The sequence below is a fragment of the Aulonocara sp. 'chitande type north' Nkhata Bay genome, linkage group LG12 (assembly GCF_057382095.1).
Source record: "Aulonocara sp. 'chitande type north' Nkhata Bay isolate Kocher_YH1m ecotype deep benthic linkage group LG12, A_spYH_male_GT1.1, whole genome shotgun sequence".
NCBI lineage: Eukaryota > Metazoa > Chordata > Actinopteri > Cichliformes > Cichlidae > Aulonocara > Aulonocara sp. 'chitande type north' Nkhata Bay.
In genome coordinates this window covers 6,035,094-6,052,805 of record NC_141355.1, presented here as the reverse complement: position 1 = coordinate 6,052,805, position 17,712 = coordinate 6,035,094, and the positions used below count along the sequence as shown (strand labels likewise).

Here is a 17,712-nt window from a genome sequence, read left to right as displayed (position 1 = left end):
CTCCCCTCTGTAGCATACTGTCTGAAATATTCCACGGCTGCAATAATTCTTTAAGTGTTATTTTTTCCTTGGTATTCTAATTTCGCCGAAGTTTACTAAACTCAACAAACTTAATATTACTTACCGGGACATTTATTCTGTCCTCATTTTCTTTCACCGAAAAATTGTTTCCTGCAGTGACGTCTTTCGTGCTTGGCTCTCCTACCTTTGCTAACGTGATGCACATAGCGCAGAAGCCGATGCTGCATTCACTTACACTCGGATATCTGAGCGTCACCGTGAAAACATAATCGGACATTTGATATTTGATTGAATTTTATTGTTTTGCCTTTGGGGTGGCACCTGGGGTGGCCAGTCTGGTTGGGGGGGGTGGCCTGTGCCCCCCCAGGCCACCCCGCTGGACACGCCATTGACCATAGCCAAAGAAAGCTCGTTTATGACCAGCATCATGTAAATAAGCGCTCTGTAGAACCATCGCTCCATCCTCCAATCCAGCAGGTGGCGTCAGCGTGCCCGCAGGGTGAACGTCAGCCACAAACGAAGCCGAAGAAAACGTTAGCGTCATTTCCTGGTTGCTGTGCGACAAGCAACTGTAAATCTCGAAGCTCTGAACGCGGTCCTCTGTCATATAAATCTGCGAGTGGTCTCTGCGTGAGGCGAGCGGCTTTTCCCGGTGAGTGAGAGATTGAGCGTGAGGTCCGGAGCGCGCACAATGAATAAAAAGGGCTCTGAGAAAACACGCCATGTGGTAGCCTGGCTTAACAAAGCGGAGTGGGATCAGGTTCGGGACTACCTTTACTCGATGGACTCCTCTCTGCAGAGGTTTGCGTTAGAGAGGATATCGGCTTGGAGGGCCAGGTGCGCTAATAGTTTTCCCGTGGCCGTGGACTGCACAGCAGACCTCGTGCGCTGCCAGGTGCGGGACCGGTCCGGACAGCTTACCGGAGATGACTTGACCCTGATGTACGGGACGACCCTGGTAAGATTTGTTAATCTTATCACGGATCGCCAGCAGGGGAGAAAGGCCCGGCCGCTGAGGCAACTGGCTGGAAACTTGAACATCCCCGAGTGGGTGGTGGATCTGAGGCACGAAATCATGCATGGGACTCTTCCTTCTTTGAAATGGTGCCGAAAGGGATGTAAGGTGGCCCTGGAGTGGCTCCAGCAGGAGTTTTGGTCCAGACAGCTGGGAGGAGGCCCCGATGAGCAGCTCGTTGCCAGGCAGAAAGAAGTGGATGCCTGCAGAAACGCTCGGGAGCTGCTGATCTCTTTTCAGAAGGACCAGTACCAAGCTTTTGATGATGGGTCTCCTGAAGACAAGGGGAAGAGCTTGTGGCAGGCCCCCTTAGCAGACATGAGTTGTTTGCTGGGTGAGATCAAGCAGTTTGCACTGGGGTCCAGGGAGCTGTTGATTGATGTGCTGCTGGAAGACGGTTTTCTTGTTCCTACCATGGAGCAGCTGGAAGCATTAGGCTGTGCAACATCTGACAGTGCCAGTCCCACTGAGCCCAGAGTCCCACAAACCTTCCTGCGCTTTTGGCTGCCCCTGCTAAAGATGCTTAACTCTTCGTCTTTCATTCACCTCTTCCTGGAGAAGCTCTTTGTGGAACTGAAGCTGCTCAGCAAAGAGCCCAACGGTCACAGGTGTTTCTATATTTCTGCATGGATTTCAGAAGTCTTCCTCTGCAACAACAACAAATTTGAATATCATTTTGAGACAAGGTTGCAGAAGAAAGCCAGAATGAAGGACAGGATTTTCATCGACCGCATCAAGCTGAGGTGGCAGCAGCTTCTCTCTGCATGTCTGGATGCCCCCTGCATCAGCACACCTCACCTGATCCAGCTAGTCCTGGATGACATGGAGCATCCCCCCCCTCAGGAAACCAGAGAGAAGCTGTTCCAGCTCTGCTCCATCTACACACAGACAGAGCGCTCAGAGGCCAGCACACCTCTGCAGCAGCAGCAGCCCATATATACTGTGAGTATGCTGCTGGACCAGATGCAACACTCCTCACCGATGGACTCGGAGAGAAGTGAGGAGCGCAAATGGGCAGACGTGCAGGCTGAAAGAGCACTTGCCCTCAGAGGTTCTCCGTGGCAGGTGTGCACTGATAATGTCACATGGAAGAACTATGACCTTGGTAAAGTTCCTGGACAGTCGGACGACCCGTCGTGCCTCATGGTGGACAATTATTCGATAATGACTGTGTTTGACCAGCCAGTGGAGCTGGAGAGCAGCGCGACACGTAGCAGCATCCCCGGGGCCTCGGCTCCAGCCCGGCCAGCTGAGGGCCTCCTCTGGAGCAACAGCGAGCTCAACAAACTGAAATGTGGACTGAAGCTTTTTTAAGTTACTTGTGTTATTTTTGTTACTTGTGTTATTTTTTGTTTTATGTTAAGCACAAGATTGTTGTTGTTGTTGTCATTCCAGCCTCCGCTGACTCTTGTTGTGCTAGAAGCAGTTTTGAAGCAAAAATACAATATTCAGAAGACAAAATGTTGTGGAATTTTAACCATGAGCACAGTGCAGGTTCAGCAGTTGTGATTGTTTCTGTCCAGTCGAGCTCGTTAACTAAACATGTTGGCAGAAGCAGAAATAAAACTTTCAGAAGACAAAATGTTCTGATTTAAAGAAGGACCAAAGGAAGGAAAGCATAGGTTTTGATTAAGTCTGATAAACTAGAATTATAAGGTATTGTTACATTAAAAGGAGCAAAATGAAATAAAAAGGCTATATCAAAAACAGGTTATAACATAGGAAATGTGAGGTTTTAAAATGAAGTTAGTGTCAGCGTTTTAAGAGAGTGGTAAAATGATGAGTAACGTTGAAGAATATATATAAATACAAGTCTATAAGTCAAGAACATAATTAGGATAAGGCTTTTGATTAAAGAGTCCCAACTATGATAAGTTAGGGAGATGCAGGAAAAGGTGTTTTGTTTCCTTTGCAGAAGATCTCGGCGACCACAGGGGGTGAGGATCCTGGAGGCCCGAGGCCGGATGGACCACAAGAGAGGGTCAGAGCGAGGACACAATGTATTGCGACCTCTGGTGTACCAGAGGTCGAGAGAGGGAGTGTGGAGCAGGGAAATTATTTTACTGCTATTGTTAAATAATCGTCATCGTCACCATTGCATTAATAATATAATCTGCAGCATTGATATTGCATTCAGAGGTTTAAACAGTGTGTGTCTTTCAGAAAGACTAAGTTGCAGAAAGTTTGCATTAATGAAAGCAGAGTCTAAGTTATTCTGAGGAGCAGGTTAGACGAGGCTATTTGATGAGCCTCTGGTCTGGTGGAAGGTCAGAAGTGCAACGGGTGAGATGAGAGAGCATTTGAGGACGACATATACACACACACACTTAGTTAGAGAGAATCATTTATAGGTGAGAGGTTAGTTATGTTTACTCGCAACTGTGAAAGAGGAACAGTTTCTTGTTGTCTCGGCAAGAAAGAGGAAATACCTGGTGTGAATACGTATGAATGGACGGTGACTGGACGGACGAACTGAACTAAGGTTGGACCAACTGGACACTGAGGTAAAGACTGGACTAAGGCTAAGCACATGACTGATGACTGTTCTGTTTTAAGTTCATTTTCATGACATAGATTGGATCATGAGTGGGGAAAACTGAGCATTTTTAGTTTTGTACATTATTTTGACACATGAAATGTGTCAAAATAAAGGGGGGATTTAAGGTTTAAGTTGAAATGGGTTTAGGATCATTTTAGGACTTTTGGGGTGTTTGATGATTTAGATATGGTAAAACTGAGGCAGACATTGTTATTTTCATGTTTAAGTTGAAGGATTAAAATGAACTGAATCCTGGTTCGAAGATAAACTCTTTACACACATAAAGAGCATTTAGATTAAGTAAAGTTAATATAAAGGATAGAGCCCAGAACATGATATCTTGAACCAACTTTGAATAATTAAGGGAACATTAGATGAACACAGTAGATTAGTGAGGTGTACCAGAGAGAGGCTTTTTGTTTTCTATCCTTTACAGGAGAACATTCCAGTAACACAGCGACCACAGGGGTGGCAAGAATCTCCAGTTTCGCAAACAGGTCACATCTGGATTACACGCTGTGGACAGGGCGACCCCGGAGGCAAAGGTGGTGTGGCTGAAGGTGCTCAAACGCAAGTGGAAGGAGCCACGCTGGACTGGTCCATACGAGGTCGTTGCCAGGACAACTACAGCAGTCCAACTGAAAGGGAAGGGCGACACCTGGTATCACTGGTCGCAGTGTGCACCAGCACATGAGAGCTTGGTTCAATTCAATTCAATTTTATTTATATAGCGCCAAATCACAACAAAAGTCGCCTCAAGGCGCTTCATAGATACAGAGAAAAACCCAACAATCATATGACCCCCTATGAGCAAGCACTTTGGCGACAGTGGGAAGGAAAAACTCCCTTTTAACAGGAAGAAACCTCCGGCAGAACCAGGCTCAGGGAGGGGCGGCCATCTGCTGCGACCGGTTGGGGTGAGAGAAGGAAGACAGGATAAAGACATGCTGTGGAAGAGAGACAGAGGTTAATAACAGATATGATTCAATGCAGAGAGGTCTATTAATACATAGTGAGTGAGAAAGGTGACTGGAAAGGAAAAACTCAATGCATCATGGGAATCCCCCGGCAGCCTACATCTATTGCAGCATAACAAAGGGAGGATTCAGGGTCACCTGGTCCAGCCCTAACTATATGCTTTAGAAAAAAGGAAAGTTTTAAGTCTAATCTTAAAAGTAGAGATAGTGTCTGTCTCCCGAATCCAAACTGGAAGCTGGTTCCACAGAAGAGGGGCCTGAAAACTGAAGGCTCTCCCTCCCATTCTACTTTTAAATACTCTAGGAACAACAAGTAGGCCTGCAGAGCGAGAGCGGAGCGCTCTAATAGGGTGATATGGTACTACAAGGTCATTAAGATAAGATGGGGCCTGATTATTTAAGACCTTGTATGTGAGGAGCAGGATTTTGAATTCAATTCTGGATTTAACAGGAAGCCAATGAAGGGAAGCCAAAACAGGAGAAATATGCTCTCTCTTTCTAGTCCCTGTCAGGACTCTTGCTGCAGCATTTTGGATTAGCTGAAGGCTTTTCAGTGAGTTTTTTGGACATCCTGATAATAATGAATTACAGTAGTCCAGCCTGGAAGTAATAAATGCATGAACTAGTTTTTCAGCGTCACTCTGAGACAGGATATTTCTAATTTTAGAGATGTTGCGCAAATGGAAGAAAGCAGTCTTACATATTTGTTTAATATGTGCGTTGAAGGACATGTCCTGGTCAAAAATGACTCCAAGGTTCCTCACGGTGTTACTGGAGGCCAGGGTAATGCCATCCAGAGTAAGAATCTGGTTAGATACCATATTTCTAAGATTTTCAGGGCCGAGTACAATAACCTCAGTTTTATCTGAATTAAGAAGCAGAAAGTTAGCGGCCATCCAGGTCTTTATGTCTTTAAGACATTCCTGCAGTTTAACTAATTGGTGTGTGTTATCTGGCTTCATGGACAGATAGAGCTGGGTGTCATCTGCATAGCAGTGAAAATGTATGCTATGTCTTCTAATGATACTGCCTAAGGGAAGCATGTATAATGTAAACAGAATTGGTCCTAGCACTGAACCCTGTGGAACTCCATAATTAACCTCAGTGTGTGAAGAGGACTCTCCATTTACATGCACGAATTGGAGTCTATTAGATAGATATGATACAAACCACTGCAGCGCAGTACTTGTAATACCTACAGCATGTTCTAATCGCTCTAATAGGATATTATGATCAACAGTATCGAACGCTGCACTGAGGTCTAGCAGGACAAGCACAGAGATGAGTCCACTGTCAGAGGCCATAAGAAGATCATTTGTAACCTTCACTAAAGCTGTTTCTGTGCTGTGCTGAGCTCTGAAACCTGACTGAAACTCTTCAAATAAACCATTCCTCTGCAGATGATCTGTTAGCTGTTTGACAACTACTCTTGGTTGAGGAAGAGGCTTCAACCAACACAGGTGTCAACAAACAGAGGCAGAATAAACCCTCTCACCTGTGCAACAGGCCATTCAGTAGTCCACCTGGAAGGCTGAAGAAAGAAGAGCAGCAGCGGAGAAGGTCGTCACGCCATCAGAAAGGGGCAGTGATAAGTTAAAGGCTCCACAAAGAGGGGAGTTTCAGTCCAGAATCTAAAATCTATATAACAAGTCTAGAATACAAAGTTTATATAACATGATGCAAACAACCGAATCAGAGACACGTAATGGGAAGAAACGTATTAAAATGTTCCTTACAACTACATGTGTATTATATGCGATAATAGTAACCATGGCTCTGTTGTCTTTTGTCTGTATTTTGCAAGGCACTCCGGACCCCTTGTCTGAACACGGAGGCCAGTCCAGCCCAGCAGTTCCTGAGACTGTAGGTCCTAAAACAGGATCGCTAGAAAGACAAAAGCGCGAGGGGTCAGGTAAAGGTGATGAATGTCTCAGCAGAAATAATGGCATAGAGTTGAACTATGTTAAAGGGTCTACCAGCTCATTCATGTTAGATTTGTGTGACGTCATTAAATGTACAGGAGCCAGTAGTAGATGGAAAGTGTCAGACAACAGTGGGACCATTTATGCCAAAACAAGATAACTATGCATGTTTTAAGTTCTCTACTGATAATGAAAAGTACAAGGTGGGAGAGATCGATCCAACTTGGTGTGCCGTCACACTTCAGGGACGAACCACCAACAATGTAAGCGGCCCTAGCACGGTAATTGGAACCTGGGCAGGAAGTGGGCTCTATTATTATTGTGGGGAAAATACTCTGTTGGTTCATGTTCCTATAGGAAGCGTAGGGACATGTGCGATGGTGCGATTAGGAGCTCCACTCATGCTGATTGGGAATCAGGTAAAGGCTATTCCACAACGCAACACACGTACTCTAGCCGCCAGACGTCTGAGACATGTTTTGGTCAAAAGAGGGACCCAAGGTACACATGCTTATGATCCTCGCCTGAACTCGCCTAGGGGAGTTCCAGACGAATATAAGCTGGTGAATCCGATAGCTGCAGGATTTGAGAGTATATTCCTTTGGGTAACACCTAATAAGAATGTTGACCGCATTAACTATGTTCATTACAATCTGCTGAGACTTTCTAACCTAACCAGGGACGCCATGATGGGGTTCGCAGAACAATTGGGTCCAAGTTCTCTGATGGGAGTTCAAAATAGGATGGCGCTTGACATGTTATTGGCAGAGAGGGGAGGTGTGTGCTCGATGTTTGGAGATATGTGCTGCACGTATATCCCCAATAATACTGCCCCAGGTGGCTCAGTAACCCGAGCTCTGCAGGGCCTGAAAACTTTGTCTAAAACCATGCATGAGCACTCAGGGGCCTGTTCTTCGTACCGCGCTAAGTGAGTTAGCTGGATGAGATTGTTGACGATTTCGCGTGATCCTGGATCGTTCGGTTCCCCGAAGCCCATCCGGGACTTGCTGTCATAGCAACAGAGCCGTAAGCGTAAACCTGCTGGGGAGCAGGTTTACTTTATGTAAACAGGATTAGATCGCGGCCACGCAGGTATGTCCGCGTCATTCATACGAAAGCAACAGCGATATTCCACCACTGTTTCACCATAAATAAATAACATCAATGTAACTAAAGATAATGCAGCACTTGATCCTTTTATTGATTTCACACAGATACATACAGGTCATTCCCTAAAAAAGGGAAATGTACTATTAACATTCTATTACATGTATGTGATTATTACAGATGTAATTCATATTTCAGAGTAGTAATTGTAAATTACTTCGTGTAATCAAGATGAGAGACCACGGCTATAAAAGCGAAGGTGGATTTGGGAAGTCTGTCGCAGTCATATCCTGTCCGTTTACGCGAGCAACCCATTGCGGAAGGTGCAAGATTGATAAGGAGAGTGTTCAGAATTCAGCGTATATTGCGGGACAGACAGGATCCTTTAGCTCAGCGCGACAGTGTGCTCATAGAGAGATATCGATTTTCCCGTGAGGGTATTATTTACTTAACCAACTTGTTGACGAGGGGGTGCAGGACCACCACCTGTCTTTTTTTGCTCTGCCCTTTTCTTGGTTGCTGTTATGAACAAACAAACAGAGTATTCCAGGGTCTCTTTCCAAGAGACGACAAGCAATATAAGTGATAAATATTACCATTCTGTAGAATATTCTTATATTTCACTTTTACTTGTTCCCATGTTCTAGTGGGTCCTGTTGTGGCTCTAATGTGAAAGGGGATATAATATAACATATTATAATATAATATAATGTAATATAATATTGGATAATATGGTGTGATATGATAAATCTACCCTACCGCCTACTGGTGTTGGCCAGAGGGGCCGATGGCGCAATATGGCAGCCTGGCTTCTGTCAGTCTGCCCCAGGGCAGCTGTGGCTACAACCGTAGCTGCCTCCACCAGTGTGTGAATGTGAGAGTGAATGAATAGTGGCATTGTAAAGCGCTTTGGGTGCCTTGAAAAGCGCTATATAAATCCACTCCATTATTATTGTTATTATTGAATTACTTACGAGTTTGATTTGTCAGCAACTTTCTGCCAGCCCTCTCTCCTTGCTTTTGCAGCCTTTGCAGTGTTCCCTTGCGTTTTAATTAAACTCTGAAACTCCTGAAATCCCTCACTCAAGAGTTCTTGCTCTGCTGCCGAAAAATACCGAGCGCGCTCCTTCGACATTTTCGCCGACCAATCAAAGGGTTGCCGATCAATGTTTCTACTATCGATGCGTAGCCCCTGTTGGGCCACCCAGTGATCTCACATTACTTCATCCAGCTATACTAATCGTCAACAACAGGTGTGTTCGGGGAACCGGAATAGCGAGCTCAGAGTTAGCGCGATGATTTGGTCTTGGATGTTTCATTTGATCTTGGATGTAGTAAGCGACGTACGAAGCACAGGGCCCAGGTATTGAAAACCCGCTGGCATCCTGGATGACATCTGTGTTTGGACAATGGTGTGGCTATATCAGTGATGTGCTCATTGGCTGTATTTTTGGGAATATTGGTCATCGCTGGTTGTTGTATCATTCCTTGTGTCAGAGGATTGTTGGTAAAGATAGTGGCGAGGGTTACGAACCCTGGCTGGGTTGAGGGCATCTACCAGATGAACCTGGAACCCATAGAGTGGGGCAGGGAGTGATACAACATGAAGTATGGTGACATTCCTGTGGGAATGTCAAAAGAGGGAATGTTGGGATTCAGAGATTCTTTTATTACTACCATATAATTTGCCTTATGAAGAATGTATTAATAACATGTTTCACAGTATCACTTATCAGTAATATTTCTTACAGGGTTTATATTGCATTGAATATGTCTGTCATCACATTGACCTTTCTATTTTATAGGTTGAGTTCATTTTATACACAATGCATAAATGTGCTTGGTTAAGAGTTGATGTTCCAGTCTAGAAGGTTTTAAGCTTCACTGGTGAGAGTGTCCAGATGATACATGTTGAGGGGAGATGAGAACATAGCAGGTTAATTGCATGCATGCTTACAATACACATAGTCAGGTTTGAGTGAAGGCCTAAGCGTCTTCTACTCCAGTCTGAGACTGGCTGCTAAAGTACTTTACTTAGTGATTAATGACGAGGGTCCAATTATTAGCTCTCAGAAATGCTAAGACCTGAAGTTATTACCTTAAAAGGCAAGTAATGAAGAAAGGAGAAGTTATATGTCAGTTTATAGTTATTAAAAGTATATGTGATGTACCCTTGTTTGCACGAATTGAACTTTTGTCCATCTGTCACCCTGTATTTTTGAACTGTATTGACGTAGGTGTGATATGTTATCCTATAAAACCAGAACCCAGTGTATTTTTGTCAGAGCAACCCATTCTGTATGCTGACGGTTGGTTGTTCTCCTGTGATAATAAAACTCATCGTTTGATTGCACTTTTCCGGAGCCTCCGTTGTTTTTTGTCTGGTCTGAAGTTGATCGATTTCGCAACAGTATGCACAAATATGACCCAAGATGGGACTCGCCAACCTGGATTGACTCAATAGGAGTTCCCAGGGGAGTTCCAGATGAGTATAAGTTAGTTAATCAGATAGCGGCCGGCTTTGAAAGTGTGTTTCTATGGATAACTCCGAATAAAAATGTCCATCGCATTAACTATGTCCATTATAATGTGTTGAGACTCTCTAATCTCCCTAGGGACGCGGTAGAAGGCCTTGCGGAACAATTAGGCCCGACGTCGTTAATGGGAATCCAGAATCGAATGGCCCTGGACATGTTGTTGGCTGAGAAAGGTGGTGTCTGTGCCATGTTTGGGGACATGTGTTGCACGTTCATACCCAACAATACTGCACCAGACGGTACGGTTACTAGGGCGCTTGAGAGTCTGAAAATGTTATCTAAAACCATGCATGAGCAATCAGGTGTGAACACTGGACCGGGAGACTGGTTCACGTCTGTCTTTGGGCAATGGAAGAGTGTTGTTATGTCTGCCATGTTTTCTTTTGTTGTTTTTCTTGTCATATTGATGATTGGATGTTGTCTCATCCCTCTGGTCCGGCGGCTTTTAGTAAAGATGCTGGAGAGAGCCCTGAGCTCAGGCTCAGCAGGTTCAGCTGCGCCGGAGTCCATGATGCCTTTGAGGGAGATTGTAGGCTGGACAGAGGAGTGAGACAAATCCTGGTGTAAGTTGGGCTCGCAAGCGAGCCCAAGAGGAGGAGTTGTCAAGAAAAACATGTAATTTCACTGCCATTATTTCATTATTATTTCATTAGTCTGCATCACTTAGTATCAGTTGATCATCACCATTATCATGTATCATTTATCATTTAGTAAATCTGCTTAATCTTGTATTCCAGAGCACGCAGAATAAGACACATTCCTCTGTAATATTCTATTATGCAAAAACCACCAGCATCTCTGTGGCTCCAGGCGGCCCAAAGTAAAGTCAGATGAGGACAGCGACCTTTTGTTGGCCTGGACAGACAATCTCACAAACTGCACACTCGGACACACAATTGTTTAGACCAGATGTTTTCCCTCATCCATATCTGGGAACATAAAGCCTGAGAAAGTGTTAGGTTTCTGAGAAGCTGAGTTCTAGGAAATGTTCTGACGTCATATTAGGCTATAAAGCTTTCTGTAACGAGCAGAGAAGATCGAAGACCGGCTTCCCACACTGTATAACTGTGTGTGTTTAATAAATCACTTTTTGGACACTTCTGGGGACTCTGTCTGTGCTTATTTTTCCTTCCAAATAAAAAGAACCTTTACAAAAGAACTGTGCATTTCGTGTTGTTAAGACTGTTTCATCTGGGACCATTTTGCAATCTAACGCAAGCTTAATTAAGGATTCTGTTTGTTTTATTCCTTCTAAGCCCAAATGAATTTCTTGTGAATCTGTCTACTGTGAGCCTGGTGATTTTGTTACTGATGCCTGACTGCCAACTGTATAAAACAAAAAACTACACACAATATTCGAAGCACATAGCGCACAGTCGTAAATTCACCCTAATTTTGGTATGATCTGAGCTCAGGCACTGGGTGACTGAGCATAGCACTTACGCATGTGAGCGAGGGGGGAGAAACTGCTGCAGGAGAAGCGTAGACAGGCAGACAGAGGAGAGCTTAAGTTTGACCAGGTACCAAAGCAAATCATTCATACTGTACAAATAATGTAAATATGACGGTGTATCACAAAAGATTGATATCAAACTGATCACTTGACCCATATTACGTTACTTGCTCTTGGAGTGAATCAACAAATGGGGAAATGAAAATCCGAACAACAACAATGATGTTTTTTTAGAGAGTCTTAGCTTACATGTGTGTTTATTTCATATTTTCAGTTGTTTCCCTCCACGGCTAAACAAAGCACTGTAATCGGTTTCAGTTATGTACTGATGAACACAACAATTGACATAAGTGGCTTCTTTCAAAGAAAAAACTCAGGTAGATTTTATTTGATATATTATGCTTTGTATGTTGTTCAGTATATTTCTATGCAAAACAAGAGGAATTTCAATACACAGCAGTATATTCACAGCTGAAACCAGATATTTACATACACTTTAGGGAAAAAACATAAAAACATTTTTTTTTTCTGTTAAACATCAATTTAGAGTGAACTTGCAACTAGAAGATCACTGGCTGCTCTCTGCCCAGCATGGAGGTCACTGCAAACTCTCGGTACCTCAGCAGAGCTGGCAATATCATCAAGGACTACTCTCACCCCAGCAACCAACTGTTTGAACTATTACCGTCAGGCCGACGGTACAGGTCACATAAAACCAGGACAAACAGATTCAGGGATAGCTTCTTTCCCAGAGCTATCACCGTAGTAAATAAGAACAAAAACAATTGAACCTATTCCATACCGTCACTGTCATTATATTATGCTGCTATTCATACTGTCATTATATTAATGCTGCTATCCTGTATATATTGTACAAACTATTGTTTGAGTACTTACGATTGTTTTTTTGTACTTTTTATATTTTACATTTATATTTATTATTGAAACTTGCACCAAGGGAGTGGCACTCCAATTTCGTTGTACTCTGTACAATGACAATAAAGGCTATTCTAACTTGTTTTGTTTTAGATAAATAAATATTGAAATATCTTTTGAATTAGTTAAATGTCAGAATATATAGAGAGAGAGAGCTGTCTATTATTTATCACTTTCATCAAATTTAGGAGTACATATACACTAAGTTTATTGTTAATTAAGAAGAAAACTGCAGATGATTGCATTCTGATCTTAAGCAGCCTCTGATAGGTTAGTAGAGTCGGATTTTTTAGTAGAGTCCTCTGTCCTCTGCTGGATGTGTTGGAGAACACTTTCAGCCCTCTGAGGACTGCATACCACTGCCTGAGCCAAGCCAAAGTGCCACTAAGCTCCAGCCAGTGTCCACACTGCCAGAGGTCTCCACACATGCTGGTTCGGTGTCTGTCTCCGCTGAAGGGTCAGAGGAACCCGTTTGAGCTGTCTGTCTCGGCTGGAGGGCCCAAGGGGCCCATTCAGCCACCTGTCTATGCTGAAGGGTCAGAGACCTGTTCGGCCTCCTGTCTCCTTTATAGTCGAAAAAGATGTGCTCCTGGTGCACTGGCCATTGCTGCTACTCAAATCGAGCGTGGACCTGGACCTCCAGCAGGCCCCGGGGACCTACGTCACACCTTGCTCTTGTCTCCCTTACAGCTGAAAAAGGTCCATGCTTGTGCCCTGGCCCTTCTGAAATTCCCTCTCCATTTAGCCGAGGCAGTGAGTCGGCCTCCTGTCTCCCTTACGGTCGAAAAAGATGTGCTCCTGGGCGCACTGGCCCTGCTGCTACTCACATCGGGCATGGCCCTTGCCCTCCAGCAGGCCCCGGGGACCCACATCCTCCCCTGCTCTACTCCCCCACTAGCTTCTTCTCCTGCAGTTACCCTCCACCACATATCCAGCACATATCCAGCTAACCCTAACCCACTACAATTCGTCCTGATTGTAGCACAAGTGGAACCAATAAGCAGGATTCATTGGCAAGCAGACAACCAGTTCCAACTACTGGGAAGAACCAGTGCGATGCATTTTGTGGTACGCGTCGTGGTAGCTCCTGCTAGGATTTAGGACAGACCTGAGGCTGATGAGAAGGATCTGGGTGTTGCAGGGCCGTCCTGGCTGACACGGCGCTGCGTGAAGCTCTGGGATGCTGCCTCTGGACTGGCACACTGGGGTGGTGGTTCCCCTGTTTAAAGACCTAGACCTGAGCGTGTGCTCCAACTGTCACACTCCTCAGCCTCCTCTATGCCAGGGTGTGTCTGTCAGTCAGGCCTCTGATTCAGGAGGAAGCAGTTTGTGTCCTGGTCATGATCACTGGAGCAGCTTGTTATCCTCTCGACTGCAGGGTCTGTGGGAGTTTGCACAACCAGTCTACATGTGGTTTGTGAGGCTTCTACTTTTGTAGGATCTTCATCTTACAGTACAAAGAGCCTTTGCTGCAGCTGTTGTTGTGTTTTGGCGCCTCATGGATAACTTTTCATGTCATTTGAGTTTCAGGCTTGTTGGTGTTGCTGAGCTGTGTGCATCGTCTGCGTGGGTTTGTCAGCATAATGGGGCTCATATTAAAATGACTTTACAGTCACAGAGAAAAACTTTAAAACACAAAATCAACACTTTGAACCATCGTGGAAACTACGTGTCCTTACTTGTCATCAAATGATGAGTGTGCGTCCTCACCAGGTGTCACAATCATGTGTATCAAAACGTGTGTAACTGTTAAACAGCAAAATGTGTTAAAGCTGAAAGTCTGACTGTTCAAAGGTGAAACTACAAACACTTGTACATATACAGCTCCCTCCATAATGGCCTGAGGAAAACCAAAGACCTGATGTGATTTCATGTTTTCTTTGTTTCACAGTTTAAAAGTTTGTGGTTCTGTTCTCAGACCTTTGTCACTCACATGTTGTGCATCAGCTGTTTATGTCACTGTGCAGCCAAACTAACTCCCCTCATGTGTTTCCTTTGCAGCTGCTCCTCTGGATAGCATTGAGTCCCTGGCTGCCTACTACGTGAGCTGCGTCAGGCAGGTGCAGCCGGACGGCCCGTACAGAGTCGCTGGATATTCTTCTGGTGCCTGTGTAGCATTTGAAATGTGCTCTCAGCTGCAGACCCAGAATCAGCCTGTGGAGTTCCTGTTTCTCTTTGATGGCTCACATTCATATGTGGCAGCGTACACACAGGTCAGAGAAACACTCGCGCATCTTTATTTCATGTATATGCTGTATAGCGTGTGTGATGTTGGTTTTGAAGGATGAGCTCTGGTCACATGATCTGCATGTGAACAGGTTTAACTGTGTTTTTGGATTTGCAGAGCTACAGAGCCAAGCTAACACCCGGCAACGAGTCTGAGGCTGAGACTGAAGCCTTGTGTGCCTTCATCCAGCAGTTCACTGGCATTGAATACAACAAGGTATACTGTCTCTGACCCACAGGTTCACACACAAGTATTCCTTTATGTGGCATCAGCGTTAAAGGCCACACAACCTGAGCTTTTGCCTCACGGCGCCTGTAAGGTAAAGATGGTGACTGTAACACAGTCTGGAGCTGCTGTTCCAGCACAGTCTGTGTGTGGTGCAGGTTTGACTCAACAATGATGTGATGTTTGGAGCTGTTATGGAGACTAAAGTAAAACATGCGGTTAAATCAAACCTTCGTACAGTTTCTCACTGAAAGCTGACATTTGTAACTCCTGAATATCAAAACATCTTCATTTTGCATTTTCATATACATAAGATCTGTGATGTTCATTAATTATGTGTCACTTACTTTTCTGAAAACAACAATATCTCCGCGAGCACGCGGTAACGTTTGCTATGAACTTACAGTCGTCTCCATGGTTACATCCTACAGCTTTTGGAGACTCTGCTCCCGCTGTCAGACCTGAATGCACGCGTCAGTGTGGCCGTGGACCTAATCACCTCCGCTCACAAGGACATCGACCGAGACTCACTGCACTTTGCAGCCTCCGCCTTCTACTACAAGCTAAAGGCTGCTGATGCATATGTACCTACTGCAAAATACCACGGCAGCGTGAAGCTGCTGCGCGCCGAAACCAGCAGCGAATATGAGCAAAACCTGGGAGCTGACTATAAGCTCAGCGAGGTACCGATGCACATTTACATCAGTCTGTAGTACTTATCTTCACTGTGCGTGTGTGCGCTTGTGTGTGTTTCTATAAACTCTGTCTGAGCCTTCCAATGTTCAAACTGTGTACTGCGTCTTTCTTCAGGTCTGTGATGGCGAGGTGTCGGTCCACGTCATCAAGGGAGATCACCACACTTTCCTAGAAGGCGCGGGGGCGGAGTCTATCAAGAACATCATTCATAACTCGCTGGCTGAGCGAGCTGTCAAACCAAGGGAGGGTTAAACATCCACCGTCTCTTCACCCTAATTCCTCAGCTTTCCCCAAACTAGACTGTAAATGTGTCGTTATAGGAAGTGTTTGCACTGCTTATGTTTACACGCTACTGTTATCCTAATATCCCAAATGTTAATGGTTAGTGAACCAGTCGACATCCCATCATCTCACAGCTCCATCGATTCCAACTGCAAGTTTTGTTTTTTGTTGCCATATGTTGTTGTTTGCAGAAGTTCATCCCACAACAAAATAACGTGGTTAAAAAATTAATGTAACAAAGTAACAAACACTGACACATTGATTGAATCCTGAATTACATAACATCACTCAAATTGGTGTTTCTGCTCATGCAGACATCAGTAGACAGGCAAACGCGCTGCGACCAGCCTGATGAGCGACTGTGGAGGGAGGGCTGACCCTGCAGCCGTGTTTCTGCACACTAACTACTCGTAACACAAGTTGGAGGCATTTCTTTATTTTGTGATATTTGTTTACTTTTCAGTCATGTGACCACACAGTCATCAGTTACAGTGGCAACCAGCAAATGTTTACGTTGTCAATAAGTTAACAACAAATTAAGTGTTTCATAAACTGTGTTTTAACAATGACACTCGTGTTACTGTAATTTACAGACCAGTTATTTCACTAATTCAGAAGAAAAACTGCTTCTCTTCATGATGGACTGTGTCAAACACACGCTGTTGTTCTGACAGACGCCTGTGACAGAGGCGTCGCTAAGGACCAAATGTGTCTCTTCAGAGGTTAATCAGAGATGTGAATGATCACTGTAACAGTGAGATCATATTTACTGATGTAACCTCTGAGAAACTGTTTCCTTTTAAAGGCTTTGGTCCAGAGATCTAAAACCTCAGCAAATAATCCAAACCTGAGTACAACAGCTGGCCTGAGACCTGTGATTGGGTCAGTGAAGGAAGCTGCTGATTGGAGATGAATGTGCTGAGGAGTCACAGTACGATGGACGTGACAATAAAGGCCTCTGTGTTTTATTGTAACATTTCTGTTATGTTTTGTAGGACTAATAAGGGCCTCAACAGTCGCTCAGTGTTTTCCTTCATTGTAACGAGCCTGTCCCGTTGGATCTATGATTCCTGTGCTTTTGTTGTCGTTACTATTTCTGATCATTTATCTTGTAAATATAGTATTTGGGTTTTGTTTTTTAGAGGATGGGTCAGTTTATCAGGGACTGAAACACAAATCCTGTTGGCCCAGAAAATTCTTAGTCGCTGTTGGCGCCACCCGACCGTTTAGTTCAGACCATTAAAGTAACGACTGGTTCTATATGACACTTTTCTACATGCAACAAAGGTGGTGATGGAAGGAGGAGAACAAACTTTTTTGTCTGTATTTAATAGCACAATGAAGACCAGACAGCAAAGCAGGGAGGGAGAAATAAAGGGCCTCAGGTCAGAGTTGAACCTGGCCGCAGCATTTACCCCATGACCAGGTGACGTGGTCACCCGCCCGACCCTTACGCACAGCAGTATTTCACTTCAGCTACCAGGAGTATGTGGGTCGAGCATGCAGACTGAACTTTAGCTGCATGTTAGAAAGCCGAGTTTATGAATGAAGGCTAGAACAAATGTCCCGGCTGAAGGAGGAGGGGCTGCAGAGGTGTATAAACACAGGTGGGCGGGGCAGGGCTAGTGTGCAGGATGACTCAGTGACCTACACTGACCCGTGTTGGTGAACATTTTGTTAAAGTTAAATGTTTTCAAGCTGACAAGTAAATTATCCAGCGAGCTAAGTTGAGCTGACCGACGTGCAGTAAGGTTTTCATGCTCTTCACTAACAGC

The 17,712-nt window shown here is 44.5% G+C and overlaps 2 protein-coding genes across 2 annotated transcripts; both read left to right on the top strand.

Moving 5' to 3' along the window:
* Window positions 1-604: 604 nt before the first annotated feature.
* Window positions 605-3,774, top strand: LOC147316810 (ribosomal biogenesis protein LAS1L-like). Its single transcript, XM_086313348.1, has one exon. It carries the CDS (start codon window positions 713-715, stop codon window positions 2,348-2,350), a length of 1,638 nt encoding a protein of 545 aa, XP_086169474.1. The 5' UTR covers window positions 605-712; the 3' UTR covers window positions 2,351-3,774.
* A 10,602-nt stretch (window positions 3,775-14,376) lies between these two features.
* Window positions 14,377-17,025, top strand: LOC147316809 (fatty acid synthase-like). Its single transcript, XM_086313357.1, has 4 exons — window positions 14,377-14,720; window positions 14,852-14,950; window positions 15,391-15,642; window positions 15,770-17,025. Exons 1-4 carry the CDS (start codon window positions 14,631-14,633, stop codon window positions 15,905-15,907), a joined length of 579 nt encoding a protein of 192 aa, XP_086169483.1. The 5' UTR covers window positions 14,377-14,630; the 3' UTR covers window positions 15,908-17,025.
* The last annotated feature ends 687 nt before the right edge of the window (window positions 17,026-17,712 follow it).